Raw genomic sequence first — 27,160 nt, 5'->3', positions numbered from 1 at the left:
AAAGTCGATCTGGGCGGCCTTTTGACGGCAGGGTACACGATGATCCTCTTGTTGGGGTGTGGGTGTGTCATTTAATATATGCGGCTGTCAAGTCACCAAGGATGACGATGATGTGGCTTTTTGGCCACTGAAGTTGTAAAAAAGATGATGGTGGGGGAATATGCAAGAGAGGCAGACGACTCTTTCCTCGTGAGCGAGAATGAGGCAAGAGAAGACAAGACACAAGAGAGGCAGAAAGACCAAGAAGTTTTTGGGCAACCAAGTCGCCTGCCTGCTCGCCATGCTGTAAGATAAGTACTGGATTGCAAAAGACGCGGCCCCCGACACGCAGTCAGAGTACAAAGTACACACAAGGTATCCATACAAGGTAGCATGGGGGTCGTTCCAACACTTGGTCCCAAGATCTCGTCACCTATAGGTGGCTTTAATGCCATGCCGGCGAAACGGGCCAAACAAAAGACTCTGCATAAAATGACGGTTGCTTCAGTCTAATTGTTGAAATCCTGCGCTTGTGGGTGTTTTTTCTTTCTTTCTTCCTGTCGGTGCCTTTTTCTTCCAAGGCAATGGCCAGAGGTCTGCCCGAATACAAGTTTTTACTCTTGTTTCTATTTTTCGAAGAGTCATGGCATTTGTGTAACTATGCCCAGATTTCTTAAACAAAAAGCTGGCCATGTATGTAACGCGATCATAGGTACCAAAAACACAGGTGTCTTGGAATGTGGGGAGACGGGCCAGGATTCACATAGGCTGAGAGAAATGACATTAGAGGGGTGTAAAGTAATTACTGCCGGCTCGAGGGTCCTATTGTGTAGTAGGTAGTTAGGTAGCAGCGGGCAAAAAAAAAAAATAAGCAAGAGAGAGAGAGAGAGTAATCCACACAATGTCAGGCTTTGTGGATTAGTGTGTATACAACTACCTATCTTACTGTATGGTTGGGCAGAACAGGGGTGGGTGGAAGGAGGGTCCGGCAAGATCATGAGCCTCTTCTATCTTTCCCCTCTGCTGCTTCTTTTTACCTACGTATGCAATGCAGGATTTGGCGAAGGCGCATCGTGGCTCAGTCCGGCTGTCACCTATATAACAGAGGAGATAAGATGCACTCCACACAACGTGGCTCCCACCCCTCAGCCGAGCTGGCGAGCAGAAGCCGCTTTTGGGGAGGGACAACGTACGTGTGAATGGTGGGTAGTAGGTAAGACATAGTAAAAAAAAAAATCGTAGAGGACAAGAAAGAGAAAAAGGAACGACTTGTGGGGTAGATGGGGTTAACCAGCATTGGCACCCATACAAGAAAGGGCGCGGGATGGCCGGAATAGGAAGTTGGGCCGGCCAAAACGTCCAATGGACGCTCAATCTGGATACAGGCAAATTGGGACGGAGCTGAGAAAGGGACGAAGCATGCCATGACATGGGTCTGCGGCTCTTTGGGATACACAGAAAGTCAAAAGCCTTAACTCTAAAAACCGAGTTACGTGCCTACTGTATTTTCTATTCAGCGGATACCAAGTTTCAGGCTTTATGCGCCAATCCAAAGCGCTGGGCTCGCCCCGTGTGTCGTTTTTTTCTTTTTCTTTCTTCCTCGTGGAGAACAAACTTACAAGAGAGTTAAATACATTAAATTTATGTAGAGTTGTCGCAGTCCTTCAAGCCACAAGCTATAATACTGTAACGTCGCTCGGTCAATCGGTTGAGCGTACGCGTTATCTATTATAATAGGAAATCATGTTTCCGCCGCCGTGGCTGATGTGTTGCTGTTGCAGAGTTGCAGGAAACCCAGCTGATGTCATTTTTTCTTGCAAGCCTTCTCATATTGACTTTCTCGCATCGGATCGGAGGGAAACTCTGGGCGAGACGCCGAACAAAGGTACTACCTACTTCTTTTTTATGCTGTATGTAGTCTTTTTTTTTTAACCTGAATAAATATGGGTCTATTTTGTAGTTTAGTCAAGTCTTGAGGCGGATGTGGTACCGAAAGCCGACGATAGTTCAAAATGTGACTGGCACGCGACTGCGGGTTCAGTAGAAAACTCCTTCCACTTGGATGACCAAGTGCTTAGTTATGTCATGTCTGATGGCCTTGTCCCGACTCGGCGCACTATACCTCGTTTGACTGACGTAGAAATCCTGACAAACTCACACGCACCAAGACGGTAGGCGGCAGCGGCAGCGGCAGCAGCATAGAGCGATACATACTACTTACCTACTACCTACATAGTGGAAGGTGACTTGCTTCAATGCAAGTTTGGGGCCCCGTCTCTTCGGAACGGTTCCCGTAGTAGCGCCCATTTCCCACGATCCCTTAATCCCACTCGGTGCCGGCACGATCAAATATCCTGCAGTACCTAATCTAGACCAGTCGACGTGTCACTTTTTGCTTTCTTCTCTCCTCCCAAACAAAGGGGATTTCAAGCAAGAGAGTATTTCGTGGCACCTAATCTTGCTTAACCAAGTAAAGTTTGGGAAGCCAGATCACAGTCGCAGTGATGGCAGAAAAGTACTGAAAAAAAAAAGTGACCGATTGTCGGCCTGCAAGAAGAAGGAAAGAAGGGCGGAAAAAGAAAAGGCGGAAAAAATCCCATACCCAAGAAACCTAACCTAGCTGTGTGGCGTACAGTCATTGTCGGCCATAGCCCGGACATCTCCTCCAGCTTTTTTTTTTTTTTTTTTTTTTTTTTTTCCCCCATTCCTACCTTACCTCACTCATATACCTTGCCTATGAAGGCGGTACATGATGTTTGGTGCGCGGCTCGCCCGATGTGAATGTGACAAGTATGGGGTGCATGGAGTATACGTGTGTGCCTGGCATCGCGCGTCGCGCTGGCCTGACTTGTGGTGCGTCTAGTATATTAAAAACCACGGTCATGTGGGGAATTTCCACCGGCATCTGGATCTTCAGTTCCCGTTACACCTGCATGGGTTGAGGGTTTAGGGGGGGTGCGGCGGGCCACGCTCTCCCCATCATTCAATGTTCATCCCCAATGTCCACCACATGCTGCCCTGCTAGCTTGCTGCTTGCTATTCTACCTAGTCTTTATTTTATACACAGCAGACAAGGTCAAATCCGCAAATCCGGCGACATGGTTGGTTGTTCCAGAAATCTCTGGCACGGCGCACTGCAACCCCTTCGGCCCATCCAGGATGATTGATGACTTGGCTCACTTGTTTGCTTTCCCACTTTTCCCCTCTGGCCTTGCCTCTCCCACAGCGTGATTTGTAGGTAGTGTACAAAGTAGTACAGGCTATCCACCTAGGCACATTACAGTGAGCTCCAGGGAGCAGCCTAATATTGAACAGACAGGTACAGATAGGTAGCGTGGTGCCTTGTGATGTAGAATTCAGAGTTCACATACAGTGAGTGGACAAGGCCACCGGCAGCTTTGCCCCGCGGGAAATGTGGAGGCAGGTGGAAGCATCTCATGTTTCTCGGATCTCGACAGGAAAGAGATTGTCTTACTGGGTAACTATTAAGCTGTGGTCTTTGGGTCAATCAAACGGTTTTTTTTTTTGGCCCTCCCCAAGCGGGTCTCCATTGTACCTAGACTATGAAAGTGGATTTCAGCTGCTGCTACATGGTATTCAGTGCCCGGCGGATACAGAGGTAAGTCGAGTCGAGTCTAGGACCGAGTACGAGTCAAGCCGAATGATTACTACCTAGAAGGTGATAAAATTGATATGTCAGTCTATTCGCCCAATCGTCGTGCCATTGTCATTTCTTCTGAGCCATTTTAATACAGGCATGGGTCATAATACACAGAGCCATTGATACCCCTCTGTAGTGCCCTTGAAGGCACACTATTTAGGCGGGACTTGCCCATTCACCACTAGCGCCGGCATTGCACCAACTGTAACACTAGTCCCACTCGGGGACTATGTATTCGCACCTAATAAGAAGGAAGGAGGGGACATCTGGGAAAAAAAATAAAATAAAAAATAAAAATAAAGAAAATCATGCGGCGTTTTGGTGCAGAAAGGAGCGAATCGACCAACAAGTACACACCTTGGGTAGACAGACAGACAGTTCAGACCCATGCCCGGCTTTCTTCCTTCGCAACTTCATCTTAACTCGGCTTAAACTCAAAATCTTGTCCAAAATTCGCCCTCTTGTCTCCCAAGGTAACATTTGGGCTCGCCCATCTCGCCGTTAGCCGTCAGGACTAAACAATGTACCGTTCGTCCGGACAGTACGATTTGCCCTTTTGTTCACAGCCTCAGCCGGCCAGGTTGTATAGCTTTGTGTGAAACCAACGCCACTAAAGCAGACTCCCGCCGTCATCCCTTGGTCTGTGTGATAATAAACAACAATACATACAACACCGTCATATCAGAAAAGGCATATTATCATTATTATTATCATCTCCTCCTTACATACAGTACTGTACCTTGGTTATCTCAGGCTCGCCTCCTCGCTTGTCTGGCGAATGATGCCCACACTACGCTCAAGACGTCACCCGCCTTGCCTTGCCTCGGCCGGCCCTGCTGCTGGTTGACCTCGCTGGCTGGTTGGCTGACTGCGAGCACCCATCCGTCACATACCTAGTATGAATGAATGGATGAATGAGCCATCTTCTATGGAGTATCCGGCAGTGTCATCTTGATTCGACTCGACACGGCATTGATCTCCACCTGCACGTTGTCACCCGCTCTCTTTCGGGTACCTTGACTTTCTTGCCTGGAGAGACCCAACCTTGCCAACTACGATCAGGGTCCAGCACTAGTCCAGTTGTTGTGCAGTGTCTATATGTACGTACCTCGAGAGACCCGCCGATCCCATAGTATGGGGGTATATACAATTCGAGTATCGATCGACTGACTGTACCTGAGCAGATGGGTGTGTCTTGTCCAGGCCTGTCCAGGGGGGCGGGAACTTACCCCACAAGAAGATCATCTTTTCTACCACAATTTCGTTCTCCGCATACCCATACTGCGCGGCTCCGACGAGCATGCATCTTTCTATATAAATCTTCAACACCTGCCACCGTTCGCTTAGCCGTCGTATTGGTTCATGGCAAGGCAATGTTGCTGATCGCTTCACTATATTCCTAAACAAGTTCCAAAAGGAAGCAACACTAAACTATTTCATACTACAAACCCCAACTTGATCTGTTTATAGCATCATCTTTATCATCATCATCACCACCACCAACAGAAGTCATGGCACCGTCGATTCCCATCCCAACTCAGGGTGGGATGTTCCACACCTGTGAGTACCATTGGGTGGCCAAGGACTCGATGGCAGGTCTTCTAACACTCGCTAGTTCAAGGAGTTACTCCCCGAAAACAGTCCGTAGACTCTTCAGAGGGCTCCAAGACGAGCTCGAGCAGTGCTGCAAAGCGTATCACTACACCACATGCATGTGCTGAATGCAAGCGTCGGAAAATGTAAGTATATTTTCTGTTTCAAGCTGGAATCAAAGCGAGATCAACTGACACAATCAAAGACGGTGTGACGGCCAACAACCGTGTGGGCAATGCCTCTCAAGCCGAGCACCAAAGCGTTGTTTCTACGACAAGCACCGGCAGCGCGTCATCCCTTCGAGGAAAACCCTGGAAGCACTATCACAATCTCTTGAGGAATGTCGGGCAATACTCAAACGCCTCTATCCAAACCACGATGTCCAATCACTGTTGCCTCTATCACGTCAGGAGTTGCTCAATGTCTTGGACCGGCCAGGCACAGATCCAACAACTGGTATGCCATCACCACCGATCCACAGCTCACCGATTGAGGCTGGACTACAATCACCGCCCTTGTCCGCCACAGAACAGGGCCTTACTGCCCTGGAGCAGGTGCCAACACGAGACTCGGAATGGGACGAGGAGCGACGAGGAAGGGACCCGATCCCGGTCGAAGCGGATGATGTGAACGCTCTATCACTGTCGGTCGATCGACAAGCTTCCTACCTTGGGGCTTCATCCATCAAGGCTGCCCTAATGGTCATGCTCAGAGTCCAACCTGGTCTTCGAAACTCACTTACTACGCCTCTGAACAGTGTTGAAATGACACACAACCTGCCAACCATGAAACAGAAGACGACAAATATGAAGGAGCCGCAACGGGTGCCATGGTCCTGGAAGGGCCAGACACTCATTGATGCATACTTTAAGAGAGTACATGTCTTCATCCCAATGCTCGATGAAGCATCATTCCGGGCCGATTACCTGGAAGGCCAAAGATGCGATGCGCCCTGGCTCGCCATTCTCAACATGGTATTCGCCATGGGCAGCATCGCTGCCATGAAATCGGACGACTACAACCACCTCAACTACTACAATCGGGCCATGGAGCATCTCCCGTTAGACGCATTTGGAAGCAGTCACATTGAAACTGTCCAGGCACTCGCTTTGATCGGTGGTTACTACTTGCACTACATCAACCGCCCCAACATGGCAAACGCTGTGCTTGGCGCTGCAGTTCGCATGGCCAGTGCTCTCGGGCTGCACAGGGAGAGCCTCGTCAGTTCTCCATCTGGCAGCAGCAACGAAGCTGTAGCTGCCGAGACACGACGCCGGACTTGGTGGAGTCTATTCTGCCTCGATACCTGGGCCACAACTACAATGGGCCGGCCGTCCTTTGGTCGATGGGGCCCGGCCATCAATATTCGAGTACCAGAGCCTGGCATCAGCTCTGGGCGCGACTCTGCACAACATGCCGGCATCCTTCCACTCATTGAGAACATCAAGTTTTGCAAAATTGCCACGGGAGTTCAAGACATGCTTGCAATTTCTCCGTTGCTACGAGCGGAAGATCGCTGCCACCTCGATGGACAGCTCGTCAACTGGTACAGTAATCTGCCTTGGTTGCTAAGAACGACCGACCCCTGCGCAGAGCCTCTGTATATTGTCCGCTGCATCATGAAGTGGAGATACCAGAACCTACGCATGCTTCTTCACCGGCCCGTTCTTCTCAACCTGGCGAGCAGTGGTGCGTCACACGCAGCTGAGCATGACATCGCAGCTATTGAGGCGTGCCGAGATCTCGCCAAGGCTACGATCGAGGATATATCTCGCGAGTGGACTCGCAACCAGATGTCTGGCTGGAATGCAGTTTGGTTTCTGTACCAAGCGGCAATGATACCATTGGTCAGCATTTTCTGGCAATGGGACAGCCCACGTGTGCCGGACTGGCAAAAGCAACTTGACACTGTCTTGGAGCTGCTCGAAGCCATGGAAGACTGGTCCCTGGCAGCGCGCAGAAGTCGCGAGGTTGTCTGGCGCATGTACGAAGCTTCGCGGCAGCTAGAGCCGGCGATGCGGGCCCACAGCCCCCTGCAGAGGCTGGTGACGGATCATGGTATGCTCATGGGCGACGGATCGGACTTGCACATGTCGCCCATTGGGTTGGAGCCCGAGGGTTTCGGGCTGATGGGTGCGCTAGATCCGCAGGGTCTCTGGGACCTGGACGGTATGCTATGGGGTAACCAGGAAGAGATGGAATATGCACAATTCGGCAATGTTCACGACGGTATGATGCAGATGGACTACGGCATGCTGGAACCTCACCATGGAGCCGGCGGCATAGGCGGCGCGGCTTACTCTTTCGTTCAGTAAAAGCCTCATATGGACATTGGCTAGGGCAAGGCCAGTCTGGGGTATGTTGCATTCAACTTGATTTTAAGGTTACTTTCGGCATCGTTCTGGAAAACGAGATACCTCTTTGCGTCTTTTTTGGGGGGTGGTGGTGTCTACATATGGGGGAAAGCCAAGCCAATATGGACATTGTCGGGGCACTTTGCGCTGCTCTGGAGGGAAATGGAGAATGCAAAAAAAGCCAAGCAGCGAATGAGGATTGATGAGAGCATGACGTGTGCGAAACGGGGCCTGTTGTCTCAAGATATGTACATAGCCTGTCACTTGATATGAGCAGAAGAGAATTGCAGCAATCAGATGAAGCCTCCACACTCCACATCAGTGCATAATCCCACGAGGGCATGATGGTGAATGATGCTCGCCAAGGGTTAGGGGAAAGTTGGTGGGGACCCCGAAAGGCCGACGTGAAATCCGGGGTGCAGCTCGACACCCATGCCACGCTGGCAGGAGATTGCTGACGATCTCTCAACTCGGCATGGTCGCCTCCCCAAATGGAAGGATTGGGGTCCATTGAAAACGGTAAGACAGGACAGAATGGGCTACGCCTGCTCTACCATAGCCGTCGGTCATACTTGGCGTCTCTATGTAACTTGCCCAATTGAGCATTGCGCCTCGGCTATAAGTCCTGACTGAGGGTGTGGAGGCGAAGTTGCAGCTACTACTTACGCAAAGCTAACGATGGGGGGCGGCTATGAAGGAAGAAGACTAGAGAGACTGGTGATTTGAGTGCTAATGTATGCATGTACGATATACATACGTACACTCTAGGACCATGAAGAACGTGTCTCGAGAGCGTGTGGAAGCATTAATTTTTCCGGCCGAGAAGTTTAGCCCCAGATTCACAAAACTTGTATACTATGTATGTACATAGACGAAACAAGTTAGTTGCTGATGAATGTCGGCAGCCTACCTAGGGAACAAGGGTAATGGCAGTCGATCATAATGTCTCGCATGGAGATGCTTCTTGATTCATTCGCTAATAGGCACACAAGGCGATACATATTAGGGGAGGGTTGGCACACCTTTTACTGTAGTCTGTATTATGGTAGGTGAAATGGAAAAGAAAAAAGGACGCATTGCGATTGGGCGGGTATAACTCTAGAGCCCACGACCAATAGAAAGAGCGCAGCAATATGGACTGTCGGGCCGCAGCGAGAGACCATCAAGCGTCTAAGCAAGGGACCCCCCCGGTCGCGAGCCAAGGCTATACTACATTATCTACTGACTCATTCATAATATACTATGTATGTACCTACTCATCGTCCGGGGGGGCCCCCTTCTCTGTGCCACGATGTCACCCACGTCAAAAGGTAGCCGCCGCTGCGATTTCCAGCAAGGGTCAAGATTCGGCTGACCCCTTGCTATGTATGTGTGTACTACCATCTGCTATGTAATATGCATCGAGCTGCCCCTGGGTCACAAGCCGTTGTGGTACCTAGGTCCTAGCCGGATAAGACTGCGTAGGTATCAAGAGAGTCAACACCAAAGGAGTCTCTTTCCTTCTCACCCCCTCCTCTAGCCGTCTGCCCTGGTCGCATTCCCCTTGGGGTTTTCCTCATGTGCGGGGAAGACCAGCGCGGGGAAACCGATTACGAGCCTTTGTCCATGACTTAACCCCCTTGATAGCGTAGGGAAAAAAAGACCAGTCTTATGCACATAGTAGCAAAAGCTCCACGATTTTTTTTTTGGCTGGTCATGAGAACACACACCGCATTCCACGATAGGCTCGCTTGTGGGGGGAAACCATTTGGCGGTGATCGGCTCTGGTCGGCGATGAGTTTGAGCAGTTCAGGCGCAAAAGGGGGACGACATTGCGACGAAGATGCTGAAGAAGGGCAAAATCGCGAGCCGGGCGGACTTTGGGGAGGAAAACCCCCCATTAGAGGCAGTTAGCATGTGCTCCAAGGGAGTTGGAAAAAACAGGGGAAAAGAAGAAATGTCTACATGGCTTTCTAGTCTATCTGTGAAGCTATTGCCGTCTCATTCCACCCAATCCACAGTTTCGAGAACGAATTCTATCTCCTGGCTCTCTTTGTTTTTTCTCTCATCTCCCCTTTCTCCTGTCGTGCCACCCAACGCACACGCGGCGACCGAGAGAGAGAGCACATCAGCCGCGTTCGAGACCATTCGTCTCGCCCATCTTTTTCCCTTATCATACTTTACCTCTACCTTGTTGTTTTCTTTTTTCTCGGAGCTTTACGGCAAATTTGACAGCTGCCGCCATCACCCGAGACCAGGTCTCGGGTAAGCGCCTGTCACACCTATACCCTTTTACTCTTCCTCTTTTCTTTTCTTTTTTTCTTTTCCCGCCATGTGAAATGCAGTGACCCGTCGCGTGGGAACCGAAATGCCACTCACCACCCACTGGCCGCATCGAGCATCCGCGTCGTCATTGTAGCACGAAAAACATTCCTTTTTAATATACTTTTGCTGCGCTCCCTTTTCCCTCTAATGTCTACGACTCCATGTAAACTCTGTATATATGTGTGTGAGTGTGTCAGAGACAACTTCTTGTTACTGAGCGATACAACATATAGCCGGATCGATGATGTGGAATATAGCCCAACCCACGTTTGACGGTTTTCCTTTTCTTGCAGTCTCGATCCTTTTCGACTGAACGTCCCTTTCCGACAGTGAAGCTTAATCCACCCCCTCCTCATCATTTCCACGCAAGCGGCGTCCGCGTTCGCAATCACATCATCATCATCGTCATCATCGATCAGGCTCGTCGGATGGCATTCCGCTGGCTATGCAGGTCTGTGTCCTGTGGAGATGCAGTCATCCAAAAAAAGGCTTGGGGCAAGGCAATAGACATCGTCAGGTCATGTCACGAATCGCATTGACAATGTACCGGAGGTTGCGAGAGTTTGGTAACACTGTCTCCCCATATCCACTCACTACTGCCGGTTCTCTATTCCCCAGTGTTCCTCTTTGCCCCATACCTAAAGAAAGAATAGTTCGAGTATTCCATTTTCTGTCCTGTTCAATGACTCAACAGAGGCGCATTTAGCCAACCGAGAACCCCCATCCGGTAAAAGCACGAACAATCTTGGATCAAATCTTTTGCTCTCCCCTCTTTTCCAACACCAGAAGCCAAAAATAATTCATTGGCGCATGGGCGAAGGAGGGGATATGGTTCCCTCTTTGCACGAAACCGCCGGAATGGAAACACAAGCACGCCAAATATATGTGATGTGAAAGGGGTCATGACACGCGAATTTGATTGCAAAAGTTCTTTTTTTAATTTTTTCTTTCTGTCGGAACATTGAGGGGCAGGATAGGTTGGCTCTGGTGCATGATCGAGACCTGGCTGCTCTGTTCCTAGTCAAGCCACTTTTTTTCTCCCCTGGGTCGCTTATACCTGCTCTGACTTTTTTCTTTCTCTCTTCTATTCAATATTCATGTCTTTGACTTTGCGTGACGGTACTTGTAGCTGAAAGCAAAACCATGGTGAAGCCGGTTCGCGTTGCCTGCTCTAAAATTTCAGTCCCAAAACGCTTTGCGCACGAGGCTTGGTCAGAGCTGACGTGATCCCCCAAGCCTTCTTTCTTGTACGTCCTTGGCGGTGCGGCTGTTGGTGTAACCCTCGCTCGTCTACAATTGTGGCGGTTGAACAGCTTGTAACCTTCTCTTTTACTCGCCATCAAGGTTCGCATCGCTGATGGAGATGTGGCCATGTTGCTGTCAGCGAGTTAAAGGACTTGTCGGTTCTTGTTCGGTCAAGGAATCATGGCCGTTTTGCATCATACGAGTCGACTTTTTTTTTGTTTTTTGTCCTCTCATTCATCGTGTAACAGCTCCATATTTTGCAATATGACACGATTGAGTGTGAGTATCACTCATGTTCAAGGTCTTGTGAAATGACTGCTCAGTAAAGATGAGATGAACTAGCACACCGCGATATAGTATAGACTATTCGCCGCAACAGATTAACAAGTATAGAGTGTATGCAAGAATTGAGCATCCATTGTAATATCGACCAACCGGAGTGATTCCAATTCAAAAACATCAATATGAGAAGGTCTCGTATTCTCGGGGTTATATTTGAGAGATCGGGATCTATCCGTATCTCGCAACCCAACCCGGGAGCTGGGAAGCCGTCATTCAACCCCCGGCTTGGGCGGTGGCCAAACCACATTAGGGCATCGCGGCGCAGGTTGGGTCGGCATCGGAGATGGACTCCATATCCCGCAAGACGGCTGCTGTTTTCTCTTGACTACCTTCCTCCTTTGTAACCCCTTTGATTCCTCTTTCGGACCAGCTCAATTGTGACTGTGAAGCCCAACATGGAGAATCGTTATGGACATTCGGACAAGTTTTGTTTCTTTGCTTGCTTGCTTGCTTGCAATCGCACATAATGACTGGCCGGCTCCAAAAGTCTTTGACCACTAAACGCTTCGGTAAACCCACTCCTCCGGGGGTCTTTCGCCGAGAGTAGGACCCTGTCATCAGCACTAGTCTCCATTGAATGACAACGTTTCATCATGTCGGCTACGTGAAATGCTCGTGAGGAGGCGTCATTATTTGCCGACGTTTTGCTCAAGACGACGCCATACTTGCAAATATGAAGATCATCATCATCGGCGCTGGCCTTGGCGGGCTAAGTGCAGCCATTGTAAGTGTCCGACCTCTATAGCCTCCGCATGTTTTACTACTTGGAGTCACTCTGCGTTGGCGGGATTTGCATACCTAGATCATCCATCATATGATTGATGGCACAGTCAAGGAGCGGGGGACACGAGAGTAGAAACGCGAGTATCTCAATAGACTCTTTGACAGTACCTATATCCCACATGATATTGAGAATTTGCTAGCTAAGATATTGGAAATAATTGTAGTGCTTTGCGCGCAAAGGCCATGAGGTCGAGGTCCTAGAGCAACACGGCCGAGTCTCGCGGGCCGGCAGCGGGCTCAACATTCGCTCCAGCGCATCGCGCATCATGCACACCTGGGGCCTGCAGGAGGACCTCGAGAGCATCAGCGACGACACGCCGGCCAATTGCTTCCGAAGCCTGCAGACCGGCGCCGTGGCCACCAAGACGGTCGCCGCTGACATTGCCGATCACCCAGACTGGGGCACGCACCGCGAGAACTTGATCGAGCTGCTGGAGCGGCGGGCACGGGACGCCGGTGCCCGCCTCGTCTTTGACGCAAGTGTGACCGAGGTCCGTGATGAAGACGGGTCAAGAGTCGTCGTGGTCCAGCGCAACGGTACCGAGGCCACGGCAGATCTTGTGCTGGCTGCTGATGGCATCCGGTCTCGTACCAGGAGCCAGGTCCTGGCCGATCTCTCCGTCCCGATGGATCCGCTTCTGAGCGACGTCACTCTGTACGGCATGGTCCTTGATGATGATCAGATGCGTGGCATTCCAGAGCTGGAACCGCTCATGGAAAATGCCTTCATCAATGTCTACATGGGCCACCAGGCTTTCGTCGTGTGCAGACATAACAGCAAGCTTGGCCGCCAGAGCTGTCTCTTTGGTATCAAGGGGGAGACTGATCAAAAGGGGCTCTGGGATGAAAAGGGTGATATTGAGTATGTGCGAAAGTTCTTTGCCGGGTCGTGTCCCGAGTTGTGCAAGGTCCTCGAGATTACCCATAGTTGCGATAGATGGAGGTTGGCCGAGATGCCCAACCTCCCTCGCTGGACGAGCCGAAATGGTAGAGTTGTCTTATTGGGTGACTCAGCGGTGCGTGATTCCTCTTTTAATTGGATCGGTCTTATGAATCTCTGTGTGTTTACTGACTATAATTATTGTAGCATGCGATGATGCCGAATGCTGCTCATGGATTCTCTCAGATTGTCGAAGACATAGGGGTGCTGGAATACCTCATTTCACAGGATGAGAACGCGACAGCCAACTTGGCCAACATCACCTCGGACTGGGAAAGCATCAGGCGGCCGCGGGTCGAAAGGATCAAGCAGTGGGCAAAAGCCAACAGCGAGGCCTTTATAAGCCAGCCACCTACGGGCACAAAACACGCCGACAAGTGGCAGATCATATCACTAAAGAATACGCAGCCAGACATGAATGCCGATATGAACAGTTCTGCCTTTTTGAAGTGGGCCCAGGACTATGATGCTATAAACGAGGTAAGATGCGCGCAGCTACCAATCGCCCGGACGATACATACTAATGTGACTCGCAGGCTCGCAAATACATGGTCAACAAAGGACCGAAGCTTTAGACGTTTGTTTACTTTTATTCTGTAGCTAGAAGAATAATGTGAACAGCAAACAATTTTCTCCCTAGTCTTTGCTCTGTGTGCTTGTTTTATGTGTTTGTTCGCTTCAACAAGCCCGCATAACCAGCTTGCCGTATTGAACCATGTAATTCTGCCTCTTTCACGATACGGAGAACGAAATCACACGCATCATTCCAATTTTCTTTGAAAGCTCCCAGTCAAGAGAGCACTGCCGAATTCAAGACGCCAGTCAAGTCTCACCCGCGTGTTTTTCTTTGTGCACAGAAACGACGGAAATAGACCAACAAAGACACTCGAAAGGGATACACTCGATAGAACAACGAGCAACGATGTACAGGCCTCCAAAGCTCACGGGCAAATCGAGCCGATCGTTCAACGACCCGAGACTGAAACGACTGCTCCTGGTAGACAGTACACAGCAATCGCCCATCCAGCCCGATCATCACCAGGCATCATCAAAGTCCATTCGATATCCGAGTCCCAAAGCATCCTCCAACATCAACAACAGCGCAGAGCCACACCAGAACAAGAGACCCACCTCCCGAAGCCTCTATGCCCACGCCCTCATGGACCGCATCTGGAACGGCTACCGGCGGCAAGCCAACAAGGGCAGCGTGACGCTGTTCCGGCTGCTGCGGCCCAACATCCTGGCCGTGGCGCGCAAAATGTACGGCGAGGACGGCGTGGCCGACGTCGTCTACGGCCGCCACAAGGACACGGCCTACGTGCTGATCCAGCTCGCGCGCGAGCCCGAGGGCGCCGAGGGCCACGCCTCGGACGAGTTCATGGCGCTCAATGCCAACTTTTACGAGGTCCTCAAGGACGGCCAGGCCGGCGAGGCCGACGTGATTGCCGCCATGTCCCCCTGGGTCGTGGCCAAGGAAGGGTTGGCTGGGGCCAGTCTGGTTGACTTGTGTAAGTGCTCGAGTTTATTACAAGAGACAGATAGAAAGAAAATACTAGAAGAAATCATAGAAAAAGCTAACACACATTCCCTCACCAGATGAAGTTCAAGTCCACCACCCCATCAGCGGACGGCTGTTAGTGGGGCCCATCGAGAAGCAGAAGAGGTTCATGGGGCTATAACATGGACCTCTTCTGCTTCAAGACGGGGGCTGGGGAGGAGAGAGTAACGGCAAGAGTATATAGGCTAGATGTAATTAAATGTAATTGAACATAATCTGCTCAGAAACGTAAAAAAATGAAATAATGTTTTGAAAACGAAAGAAATTTATGCAAGAACTTTTAGAAACAAAAGCGTATAAAAGTGTTGTAAAATTGCAATTTCGAGATGTAAACACTACAGCACCAATTGTCCTTCCCAAACTCATCGGTCAAAAACCACCCAAGATGGCACAGTGCTTGCAACCTCGAACAAGGCCTACTGCAGCGCCGCCCGAAGTCGGGTGATGACCCTTATCTGCTAAACAATATTATGCCTTTTGAAATCCGTGCCCAGCCAGCCCTCTACATGACTATCCTTGTACATGATTACCCTTGGAAAAACTATTGTACAAATTATGAATAATTCCAGTGCCCAGCACTTGCGAATGATTTTGTAACTCTGCTAAAAACCCGATGAGTGCGGCTTTTTGACCAGCAAAGGCGCCGTTCCCAGCCCCGCCCGTATTCATACAACACTGCTGTATCCGAGAGCAATTCTCTCATGCCTCGAGTCATCATCAAGGTATCTCTCCATCGCCTGCGACGCAGCGTAGTGGTACTCGGGAGTCCCCTGGGCCAAGGGCGACTCTGAGTTGTCTGGTTCCTGGGTGTGATCACTCGCAGAAGTATCCTCCCTTTGAACCGAAGAGGAACTGTCAAAGTCCTGATCGCTGTGAGAGTGTAAGAGGCAGTGCTCTACACCCAAGCTATGAGTGCAATGAATGTCATCACTACCACCACCTGTGGTGGTAGGAGGAGGGCGACGGCCAGTAACTTCAGACGACTGATCGGAGTCGGGTTGGTTTGAAGAAATCTGAAGGTATGAACTTTCCTCTGATCCTGAGGCAGACCCGAGGTTGAAAGATTGGTACCTATTGACTTGTCAGAATGCCATGACCAAAGCAGAAAGGGCCAAAGGAAAGCACTGACTCGGATTGATAGCTCCCGGCCATGGACCAGTCATTTGGGGAGGAGTGCAGAGAACTCATGTTGATTAGTCGTGACCTCGCAGAGGCTGAAGGTGTTTGTGTGTGATCGAGTTGGACGAATAGATGGACAGTCAGACGGTACGTGCTGTGACGATAGAGATGGGTGTATGAATGTTGTGACTAGCACAAGTTTCATTCAATACTGGTTCAAGTCTGACGGATTCAGACAGCTTCGCTGAAGGAAGGGCTTCGTTTGTGTCTCGATTAGAATAACTCCAAGCTGTGTATGGAGAATACCTGAGCGTCGTCTAGAGCTTGCTAGACAACTAATGGTGTAGAGGTGGTACGTCAAGTACTGTAACAACTCAATAGAAATGAAGGATACGCACAACTCCAAAGGAGTGCCGTGGGAGACGTCTGCGTAGAAAGGGAAAGGAGTGTTGTGCCAAAGAGGCCATTTCACCATAGACAACTAGAGCGACCAACCACAATATATGTGCGCGAGGAGAGCTATCTTTCTGGCAGTGGTAAGGCTGCGTCATTGGCATCATGATTGCGAGTTCTGCAGGCTTGTTCCGCTCCCACGAAACACGCTATTGCGTTCTTGCGTCTGCATTCCCACCTAGTAATCTCTTTCGGCGCGCCTCGGTGTAGTGCTGTGCCTGGGGATTTTGGAGGTTCGCGTGTGTAATGTCTGTCGGGCGGTCAGCACATGGGAACAGGGAGGTTAGATCTGCAGATCTTGATAGGACATTGCGTCAGCATTTTTCCCTATCTTGGCTGTAAAGCAAGGTGAAGGATCGTATTTCAAGAAACGCTAACAGCATCTGACCGCTCCCGAAAGCTTCAACACGTTCCAAATTCGTCATGCCATACCGGAGAGCTGGCGTTGAAAGACGATGATATTATGGCCTCAGCCGTACCATTGATGAGACCCCAGCTCTCGCCTGCAGAAGAAGCTGCATGGAACATCTGCATGGAACATTCGACAAAGCAGGCTCTCAGAAGCAGGCTGGCAGTCAACCGACCCTTGGAGAGAACCGCGTCAGAGTGCGTGATGGGCACCCCTCCCCCGGGGACACACGGAGAAGCAGTCGGTATTTTTCTCCCGTGTTTATGTATTTCTGAGTGTACAAAGGTGCGATTCGCTCCTCTTTACGAGATCTTTTCCCGTTGTGCTCTGTCTGCCACCGAGAAAAGTCGTGATCAAGGCGCTCAAGACCGATGAATGGTGTTTCTCTTCCACGATCACCGAGTGCCGACTGAGAAAGGCCGTTACAACTCGAATTTTAGTGCACTGGCACACACATGTGTGTGTTCTAGAAGAAAAAAAAATTCTTCGCACGAAACTGCAGCCATTGGCCAGCAGCATGCCACACCCCTGGATGCAGCTGCAAGCCACCAAGTAGCCTATGACCAAGGCGGTTTTTTTTTTAACCCACCATAACGATGGTGCTGGTGGATGCTATTCTCGAGCAAATCTGCCGTGGTCGTCCTGGGCACAGTTGTTTTATACAACACAATCGGGGAGGCCGCCCATGCATATCTGCAAGATGGTTTTCCCCGGTCAAGATCTCCGTGGTGGATGCCATTGACATGAACGGGCAATATGAATTGCAGCTGTTCTACATCACTGGCAGATTGGCATTTCGAGTGGACTGATCTCTGTGCGACGCGTCAGTGATTAACTACGCGTAACTTGTTGCTATTTGTAAAAACAATTTGGGTGGATACTCAAGATATCCCAAGAAGCAGTATACAACTGGTCAAAGCATATAGATTTCATAACTATTGGAAACTCACCAGGAGAAATCAAGGAGCGGAAAGGGAAAAATAAAATAAAAGAGGGATTGTTGACACCTGAAATCTATTCATTGCCGAGGTGGAACTTCCGTTCCTAGAACAGCCACCGCTGTGTCTTCTTTTGGGGCCACGCAGCTCAGCTGAAGTGAGAACCACTTATTGGCGGCTTGGCGTATGCAGCGAGTACGCATCGTCCTCGTCTGTAAAGTAAAAGTTGCAATTGATTATGGGAACCATCATGAGATAAATGATGGGAAGCCAGATAAAAAGGGTTGTCGTCGCAGGGACTGGGCCAGCAGTATTAAGGTATGCCGTTGAACCTTGGTCAAGGTTGTCGAGTGCCTTGTCTCAGAACACACCTGTCGGGTCTTGTATTGTATTGCAAGGGCATTGCGGCCCGGACCATCAGCTTCCCGTCTTGCTTTGAGGGCCGATGTGCTCAAGGGCAATTGATCAAGGCAAATGGCATGACTGTTTGTCTAGCACAAAGTTGTTTCCTGCTTTTGCGCATCCATGGCTTTTTAGCAAAATCCATTAGTATCCCTTTGAACACCGGAAGTGATACTTTTTTGCCCCATATACAACCACACCGGATTATTGGCTACGATACCCCGGGCTATAGCTGCAGACCACGTATTATTTATTCTTAGCTATACTAAGGAGTACTTTTTACGCGTTTTTACGCGTAAGTAGACTTTATCTTTAATAATTATTAAATCGTTAATTATAACGCATAGTTTAATTTAGCCTTTATATAATAATTCCCCGTATATCGCCTTATAGTTATACGATAAAATTCGATTGTTAGCGCTATAATATAATATTAGGATTTTATAAAAAATAACGGAAATTATAATAACGAAAATAAATGCTAATCTGGCTATTTTATTATTATTTTAGGTTAATTATTTATGTTATTATAGCTATTTAGCTAATTAATTTGCTATTATTAAAATCCGAGCACGAATATAATTTAAATTCCGATTTTAATAAAGCCGATAATATCCACGCCTAGGCTATTAAAAATAGCTAAAATTAAAAAAATTAGCGGCTATCCGATTTATAGCTAAATGCTATAAAATTACCTATTATAAAAGATAAAAATAAATTTTTTAATCTTTTTATAATTCCGTTAAATTTAGGCCCGTTCGTTAATCCGGTATTAAATCGGGGGCTTAATATTATGCCGTAATTAGCTATAAATTAATAGCTATATTAAATTAGATTATATAACGGATTAATTATTATATTTAAAAATTATCCTCTTTTAGCCGGCTATAATTTAATTATTATTTTTTAGCGTTTATTATTAGCTAAAGCTGGCTTATTTAAAAAGCAGCTTTACGAAAATTTTATAATTATAAATTTTATTAAATTATTTAAATTTTTCCTTTTATTAAAGCTTATTAAATTATTTGTATTATTTATTAATATTAAATATATTATGCGTTAGTCGGAATTTATATATTTATTCTTTTTTTATTTTTTAAACCGTATAAAGCTAAATACGAATTTTAATAAAATTTACTTATTATTTAGCATTTTTATTTATATAAGTGTATATTTAGAAAAAAAGAGATCTAACTATTAGCGTATAGCCCTAGATCTGCTATAATATAATTTAATTCGCCGGTATATTTGCCGTGCTAAATTTAAGCTGTTATTTCGCAATTTTGTTATTTTTAATCCAAAACGCAAATAACATAGCGTTTTTAAAAAAATCCAATATTAAAATAATTATTTTCGCGATGCCGTTAAAAAGGTCTAGCGCTAATTTAATTTTTTAATTATTATTAATAAAGCGATAATTAAATTTAAAAGGCGTATAAAAGGTATTATTAAAATAAAATATAAACCTATTAAATAAGGCTTTAAAGCGTAAGTTATAGCGTAAAGCGGTTATTTTTTTAACTAAATCTGGTATTATAAGGGTAAAATGTTTATTAATATAGCTATATTAGTTAATTAGCCTAATAAAATAGCTATAATATAAATAATTATAATTAAACTACTTAAAGCTATTATATTAAAAGTCTTATTAATTAGGCTTTATTATTACGTATTTATAAATAACCTTTTTTTAATTATTAATTTATTTAAATATTTTCGTAATTAGGGTATAGCTATTATAAAGATTATACGAATAACTTTTAATTTACCGAAAAAATTTATTATATTAAAAAAGGATACTTTATTATTATAAGGCAACGTTTATTATAAGCCTATAATAAATGGCAAAATTAGTTAATTCCTTTTTTTTAATAATATTAACGTAATAATATTATTTATAGCTTTTATTAGCTATAAAAAAGCACTAATTATAACGCGAAAGCTGCTATCCAGCATATTTTTAAAAGCAAAAATAATACGTTAGCCTTTTATAAATTTTATTATAAGCGTTTAAAATTAGCCTTTATTATAATATTTTAGCGCTATTAAAAAAGCTAAAAAATAGGATTTTAACCTAATTAAAAACCTTCCGATCTAAGCTTTTTAAAACGCTTATAATAAAAAAATGGGCGCCGTTAATTTTAGCGATTAAATGCGAATTAACGCGAATTTAAAAATAAGGCGATTTTGCCGTAATAGCTAATAAGCATTTTGCTTTAATTTTCTATTAAATATAACCTATATTCCTAATTATTAATTTATTGCTAATTTAGGTATAAATAAATATGGTTTTCGTAAATATATATATTATTTAGCGCTAGCAAAATTATATAATTATATTTATAGGAAAAATTAAATATAACGCTAGGCGCAATTAGCTACGCTTATATAAATAATTAGCTATTAGGCTAATTAAAAAATACGGTATTAAAATTATTTAGCTATAAATAATAAAAAGGCAATTATTTATTAGTTATATTACGTAAAAGTTTTTTAACGGCAAACCATTTTAATAATATTATTAGATAAAATTTACGGATCGGTAAAAGTGCAAAGTATATAATAATTATTATTAGTTTCGTGCATTTAATAAACTACGCCGAATTAGCTTTATTAGCCATTTAAAGGTGGCTTGCTTAGAGTGTAATGGAGTCTTATTATGCAAAAAGGACTATTAAGACGCCTAGCATTAGACTAAATAAGCTTTTGCCTGCTATAAACTAAAAAATTATATATTAATAGGTTTAATATTGTCACTAGGTCTTAATAGGCTAATTCCCCGGTTTAATTTAATACGGATCGGCTATAAAACACTATTTTATTATATAATTATACTAAATTAACTATTTTTAGTCTGCTATTAAATTAATTTTTAAGCTACGCGTTAATAAATAATGCCTATATATGCACGACCTAAACCATATATAAAATAGCGTGGATCGGTGGTCGAACTCATACGCCGACTGGTTGAAATTATATGGGGCAAAAAAGTATCACTTCCGGTGTTCAAAGGGATAGCTGATTGAATCACAGCGCCGATCATGGTTCGAATATCCATCCCTTTTAGGGCAGGCTGCTATACTCGATATGGATTTCAGCGGACAGCAGGGATGGCGGGTCTATTGAGAAAGCCTTTTAGCAGCCAACCCAGCCAGCCCAAGCCATGTGTGAGTTGGCGGACGCATGACATTTCCATGACATGACATGACTCGACTCAACAGCGGCAGGTCAAAGCTGCAAGCCCACAACGGCGGCCGGATCTTTGCTGTTTCATATACCAGGAATAATCAATGGTTAGTTTGCTAGCTGGAAATTTGAATGCGTTTTTACGGCCGTTTAAGACAATGGCGACGTGCCCCCAATGCCAATCTGGCGAAAATGTGTGGGGTCGATCCGAGTGACTGGGAATAGTATGTAAAGCGAGTGCGAGCGCGTCTATGATAGGCGCTCCAACGCCGAACCCATCCCATAAAGCGAGTGCGAAGAGAGGGAAAACTGGGATGCTGACCATAGCACTTACGATCCGTGCTCATCCAAGTCGCCCCGGATTCGTCGTTGGCATCGTCGGAGGAAGGAAGAACCAATAAGCTCCTCCTCGTCTGATCCGACCGCCGGTGGTGTGCGGTTCTCTTGACCGTCGACAACCCACCGTGTGGATGAATTTGCCATCATCTTGCTCTTTTGAACCCTTTGGGATCAATTCCTGTCGTTTTCCTGTTGGCTGCCATGTCCATCTAGTGCTGGACCCTGGACAAGCATGGCTTGAACCTCTGCACGCATATCCTTTATAAAATCCCCATCACCTAGATTTCGCCTGGGAACCCGCCATAAACCTGGCCGTTGCTAAAAATCGCGACTTATCACCTCGAAATCCCACTACTTTCTGCGACAAACTGACCTCACCAAGTCTCTCAGATGCTCTGAGCGATACACCAAAGCTGTACTTTGTGGATCATCATGGCCATGCCTGACGTGGAAGAAGCGAAACAGGAACCAACAAATAGCGATCATGACTCTCCAGGTTCCAGTCTGAAGGCGAGACCCGAGCTACCGGCTTCGCGATTCTGGCTTCTTGCTTTGAGGTATACAATCTCACCTGCACTTGACGGTCAGGATACCATCTGACTGAGCATCGTAGCGTCTGCCTCGGATTACTATTGTCGTTTATGGACAGTTCCATTGTTGCTGCCAGCTTGCTGAACATTGGTACGGATTTCCAGGAAATGGAAAATGTCAATTGGGTCGCGCTCTCCTATACACTCTGCTACCTCAGCTTTGCCGTCTTCGTCTCGCGACTGTCAGATATAATTGGTCGCCGCAATGCCTTTGCTGGAGCATATTTGATTTTCTTTGCCTTCTCCTTGGCTTGCGGATTCGCTCAAAACATGACGCAGCTTATTGCTTGCCGAGCTCTTCAAGGAATTGGCGGTTCTGGTGAGTACCCTGTCTGTGCCGGCAGTGAGAAAAGCTCAACGACGTAGGATTATACTCCTTGACCATGGTTATCCTTATTGAAGCGGCTCCGCAAAAGACCAAGCCATTCCTTGGAAGTATTGTTGGCGCCGTAATTGCTATTGGCGGCGTCCTTGGCCCCGTCTTGGGCGGTATCTGTAAGCAACCTCCAGTGCCAATTTCTGTCCCAAACAAATAAGCTAAATACTGGTCCTATAGTAACTCACTATGCGAGTTGGCGATGGGTGTTCTGGATAAAGTAGGTCTGAACTCGGCGGCAACTCGTGGATTGTACTCACGATATTCCCAGTGGACCACTTGGTGCCATTTCCATGGTCCTTTTTTGTTTCACATGGCCAAAACCCGAGTATCTGCCTGATATTGAGCGAAGGACCTGGAGTGAGCTGGACTACCTTGGATCTGGATTGCTCATTGCTGCTGCCGTGCTGGTCGTCTTTCCCTTCCAAAATGCCAGCAGCGAAGCATTGTTCGATACAGCAGTGTTTTTGGCGCCACTACTGATGGGCATCATTTGCTGGGTTGCTCTCGTGGCGTGGGAATTCTTTGTCGAACATCATTGGGGAGACAACCTAGCAGCTGCACTTCCTGTGCGTCTTTTGCGTAATCGCATGTTCGCTGCAGCGATTGCAAACACCACGCTGCTTGGCTTCTGCTTTGTCATGCTTCTCTACGCATTCCCGCTTCGCTTGCAAGTTGTCAACGGAAAGAGCTCTCTGCTAGCCGGTATAATGTTGCTGCCGTTACTCGCGGCCAGTGCAACAGGATCCGTTTTATGTGGAATCATTAATAAGACCAAGGACAGAATCTGCGAAAGCATGATTGCGGCAAGCAGTCTAGTTGCTTTGGGCTGCGGGCTCGAGTCTACAATATCAGACTTTGTGGAACCCGAAGCAAAGGCTCTGGGATGTTTGGTGCTTGTTGGCCTTGGTTTTGGCCTGTCCGCTGCCGTGACCACAATGTCCGGAAGCTTACAAGCCTCTATCCGAGATCTTTGTAAGTGGCCACGGCGCGATATATACGCAGCTCTCCAACCCCCCCTCTGCCTATAACGGTTTTTGACCCAAGTAATAGCACCTGCTCAAGGTATTCTCGCCCAGACCCGGGTGCTGGGCGGCGCCCTCGGTGTTGCAGCATCCTCGGCCGTCCTGGGGGTTACCCTCAGAGCACAGCTTGCCGGCGTGGTAGACTCTAAACTGCTCAATTCTCTAGAGAATGCCGCCAGTACTTTGACAAATGCACAACTTACTGCTGTCAGGCATGCCTACTCAGACGCATTCAGCAAAGATATGCGCATTGGTGCCATCATCGCCTGTGCGGCAATCGTTCTAGCCTTTGGAGCATGGTCAAACCCCCGAGATCGACCAAGTGTGCAAGAGCGCGGAGAGCATCGCCGCAAAGAAGAAGCTGAGAGGAGAAGAGCTAGTAGTGGCAGAAAGTGAGACGCGCTTTTTTGAAAATTTGGAGGAGACGGTGAGACGGTGAGGCTGACGACGACTGCAAAGTAGAATCGCTATCAGATAGACTTTGACCATGGCTGCATTGCATGGAGTTTGAGGAGTTTGTTCTTTTTGGAAACATGTCGACCGCCTGCCGAGCGGGCTCGTCTAAACTTGCTTCGATCCGATGGGATAAACAAAATAAAGACTATAATTGACGTCTCGCGGTTCATTGCTGTATTACAAGAAGAACCCGCTGAGTGAGTACATTCACGATTTAGTGAGTGCGAGTTGCACAACGGGTTGAAAAGTCACACAGTAGACGTTGCAAACACCCCTGTTGACCTCGAACGGGGACCTTGAACGGATGGATCTTCGCCAATCTAATAAAAGGGCTACAGGTAGCAAAGCACATCATTGATAAATCGATGCTCACCTTTCACTCAGTACCTTATGTTCAGGCGTTTAAGCCGACTGACAGCCAAGTAGGAATTCCAGCCTCACTAAATACCTACCTACGGGAAGAAAGAAAGATAACGACCTACCTTAGCTGCCCACCCACCTAACCTACCTATTTAGCAAAGCGCCACTACTTCGCCGAAAACCCAATAATAAATGCCCTTCTGAGACATGTCACCAAGTGGATGTGCAAACTTTAATATAGGATTAACCCCGGGTCCGTGAACAGAGTCGGGTCGGTCGTATTGACGACGGGGCAAAATTGTTTTCCGTATGTCGCATACGAGTTTCCGTAGGTACCTACCTACCTACCAAGGTAGGACATTAGCGAGAAGCCTCTTGGTTTCCTCCAAGCCACAAGTCAAGTCGCATCTTTTTCTCGCAGATCTCAAATTGGCCAGACAGTATTCCATTTACATAGATCGTCCAACGAGCCAGGATACGCTACAGATTACACTCCCTGCTACGTAATCGGCATTCCAGTCTACCAGTTTGCTGATTTCAGTTGCCAGTTGCTTGCGCTCCACTCCCCAGGGGTCGCAGCTCTGCTTTGCGCACGCTAACTAAATAAGCACCACCCTGGCTTAGAGGGTCAGCTTAAGTAACACTCTAGCTTGGCGCTCTCCCTTCTCACCAAATTAACGATAGAGGATCATCTGAAAGCGACACCTTTTATTTTCCACTCCTCCTGTGCGACGCCGCCCTTGTATCGAGCATAGCTGTCCCGCCAATCCGTCTCGCTGCCTCTGTGCAGCTTTCGCTTCCCTCTACATGTGCTGCACCTGACACTGACGTTGTCAATGACACCGTAACCCTCTACCGGCCGCCGTGTTCTCTTCTCCAGCAACCCCCCGGTCACCCGCGATCGATCACAGGCGACTGCTACTACTCCTTAACTCGCCCACGTACAAAAGAATCCCTCGCCGTCCGGTCAGATCAATTCATTCAGTCATATTCACCAGCAGTAAATTGACGGCCACGGGCTTGCGCCCGCCAAATGTTGCCCTCATATGCATCATCCGGGGCGTCCAAAGTGACGCCCCGGCATCACTCCGGGGCCTATGCCAATGGCTACCCTCGCGGCAACACCTTTGACATGTCTCCACATAGGTGAGTCCTCCTTTGCACATGTGGCTCTGAGAGTGGTATCTGTTTGTGTTAAAGGTCGAACTGACGCTTCTTGGCTGTCCATTAGATTCCAACCTCGAGCTTCAACGCCTGCGACCCGTCGGAGAAGGAAACTATTGGTACGACTCGGCATAATAGCTTCCGTTGCGATCCTGTTTGGCTTGTTCGTGTGGCCTGGCAGCGGCACCTTCATTTCCATCTTCTCGTTGGGACTCATCAGCAGTAGCGAAGATATTCTGCTCGATACAGTGCGATACTACGACTTGTCTAACGTGCAAGGAACCGCTCGCGGCTGGGAGAGAGAGGAGCGCATTCTGCTCTGCGTACCACTCAGAGATGCCGAAAGCCATTTGAACATGATGTTCTCCCACTTGCGTAACTTCACCTACCCTCATCATCTCATCGATCTTGCCTTTCTCGTTTCGGACTCGAAAGACCGAACCCTGGAAGTGCTTGTCGAGAAGTTGGAGGATCTGCAGGGTGATGACGACGAGAAAATGCCTTACGGCGAGATTCAGATCATTGAAAAGGATTTCGGACAAAAGGTTAACCAGGATGTCGAGAGTCGCCACGGCTTTGCCGCGCAGGCCAGTAGAAGAAAGTTGATGGCTCAGGCCCGTAACTGGCTTCTAAGCGCCGCCCTCCGTCCATACCATTCATGGGTATACTGGCGCGACGTCGATGTCGAGACCGCACCTTTTACTATTCTCGAGGATCTCATGCGCCACAACAAGGATGTCATTGTTCCAAGTAAGCAACCGTGGTGCGTTTTCGTGGGGCAGAATGGTACTAATATTTTCTGAAAGATGTTTGGCGTCCTTTACCTGACTGGCTGGGCGGAGAACAACCTTACGATCTCAACTCGTGGCAGGAATCAGAAACAGCACTTGCTCTGGCCGATACCTTGGACGAAGATGCTGTCATCGTGGAAGGTTATGCCGAGTATGCTACATGGCGACCTCACTTGGCTTACCTCAGAGACCCGTACGGCGACCCCGATATGGAAATGGACATTGATGGTGTTGGTGGTGTGAGCATTCTGGCCAAGGCTCGTGTGTTCCGATCTGGTGTCCATTTCCCTGCCTTCAGCTTTGAGAAGCATGCCGAAACAGAAGGTTTCGGAAAGGTATGGTTTTGACTACAACCTGATTTTGGCTCACTTACTAACGTGACCACAGATGGCCAAGCGAATGCAATACTCAGTTGTTGGACTGCCGCATTATACCATTTGGCACTTGTACGAACCCAGCGTGGACGATATCAAGCACATGGAGGTTAGTCGAAATCATAGCATGTCCCAATGATATTGAAGCTAATTTAGGCCTACAGGAGATGGAAGAGGAGAAACGACAAAAGGAGAAAGAAGAGAAGGAAAAGGAAGAACGTGAGAGGAAAGCCAAAGAGAGCTTCAGCGATAGTACCGACCAATGGGAAAAAGACAAGGCCCAGATGGCTCTCGATGAAGAAGCAAATGAGAAAGTAGTGGGCTCTCAGGACTCGGCGAAATCATCCGAAAACGATGGCGGCAAAGACACCACCAATGGAAAAGAGGGCAAGACAAAGCCAAAGGGAGCAGAGTCATGA

At 47.5% G+C, this 27,160-nt stretch overlaps 6 protein-coding genes across 6 annotated transcripts; 5 read left to right on the top strand and 1 right to left on the bottom strand.

The window, feature by feature from the left end:
- Window positions 1-5,151: 5,151 nt before the first annotated feature.
- On the top strand, window positions 5,152-7,548 carry PFICI_05693 (uncharacterized protein; the record flags this gene model as incomplete). Its single annotated transcript, XM_007834274.1, has 3 exons — window positions 5,152-5,200; window positions 5,256-5,379; window positions 5,439-7,548. 3 exons carry the CDS (start codon window positions 5,152-5,154, stop codon window positions 7,546-7,548), a joined length of 2,283 nt encoding a protein of 760 aa, XP_007832465.1.
- Window positions 7,549-12,151: 4,603 nt separating this feature from the next.
- PFICI_05692 (uncharacterized protein) lies at window positions 12,152-13,776 on the top strand (the record flags this gene model as incomplete). Its single annotated transcript, XM_007834273.1, has 4 exons — window positions 12,152-12,202; window positions 12,426-13,277; window positions 13,349-13,681; window positions 13,738-13,776. The coding sequence occupies 4 exons, from the start codon at window positions 12,152-12,154 to the stop codon at window positions 13,774-13,776; spliced, it is 1,275 nt and encodes a 424-aa protein (XP_007832464.1).
- Window positions 13,777-14,123: 347 nt separating this feature from the next.
- PFICI_05691 (uncharacterized protein) lies at window positions 14,124-14,880 on the top strand (the record flags this gene model as incomplete). The annotated part of the gene is made up of 2 exons (XM_007834272.1): window positions 14,124-14,709; window positions 14,798-14,880. The coding sequence occupies 2 exons, from the start codon at window positions 14,124-14,126 to the stop codon at window positions 14,878-14,880; spliced, it is 669 nt and encodes a 222-aa protein (XP_007832463.1).
- Window positions 14,881-15,424: 544 nt separating this feature from the next.
- PFICI_05690 (uncharacterized protein) lies at window positions 15,425-15,947 on the bottom strand (the record flags this gene model as incomplete). The annotated part of the gene is made up of 2 exons (XM_007834271.1): window positions 15,425-15,830; window positions 15,889-15,947. The coding sequence occupies 2 exons, from the start codon at window positions 15,945-15,947 to the stop codon at window positions 15,425-15,427; spliced, it is 465 nt and encodes a 154-aa protein (XP_007832462.1).
- Window positions 15,948-22,037: 6,090 nt separating this feature from the next.
- Window positions 22,038-23,992, top strand: PFICI_05689 (uncharacterized protein; the record flags this gene model as incomplete). The annotated part of the gene is made up of 6 exons (XM_007834270.1): window positions 22,038-22,162; window positions 22,219-22,514; window positions 22,562-22,690; window positions 22,752-22,791; window positions 22,843-23,546; window positions 23,625-23,992. The coding sequence occupies 6 exons, from the start codon at window positions 22,038-22,040 to the stop codon at window positions 23,990-23,992; spliced, it is 1,662 nt and encodes a 553-aa protein (XP_007832461.1).
- A 1,453-nt stretch (window positions 23,993-25,445) lies between these two features.
- PFICI_05688 (Mannan polymerase II complex ANP1 subunit) lies at window positions 25,446-27,160 on the top strand (the record flags this gene model as incomplete). The annotated part of the gene is made up of 5 exons (XM_007834269.1): window positions 25,446-25,558; window positions 25,644-26,326; window positions 26,383-26,702; window positions 26,755-26,850; window positions 26,906-27,160. The coding sequence occupies 5 exons, from the start codon at window positions 25,446-25,448 to the stop codon at window positions 27,158-27,160; spliced, it is 1,467 nt and encodes a 488-aa protein (XP_007832460.1).

This window comes from Pestalotiopsis fici (assembly GCF_000516985.1).
Source record: "Pestalotiopsis fici W106-1 unplaced genomic scaffold PFICI_Scf_3, whole genome shotgun sequence".
In the NCBI taxonomy this organism is placed as follows: Eukaryota; Fungi; Ascomycota; class Sordariomycetes; order Amphisphaeriales; family Sporocadaceae; genus Pestalotiopsis; species Pestalotiopsis fici.
This window is presented reverse-complemented; position numbering and strand designations above follow the sequence as displayed.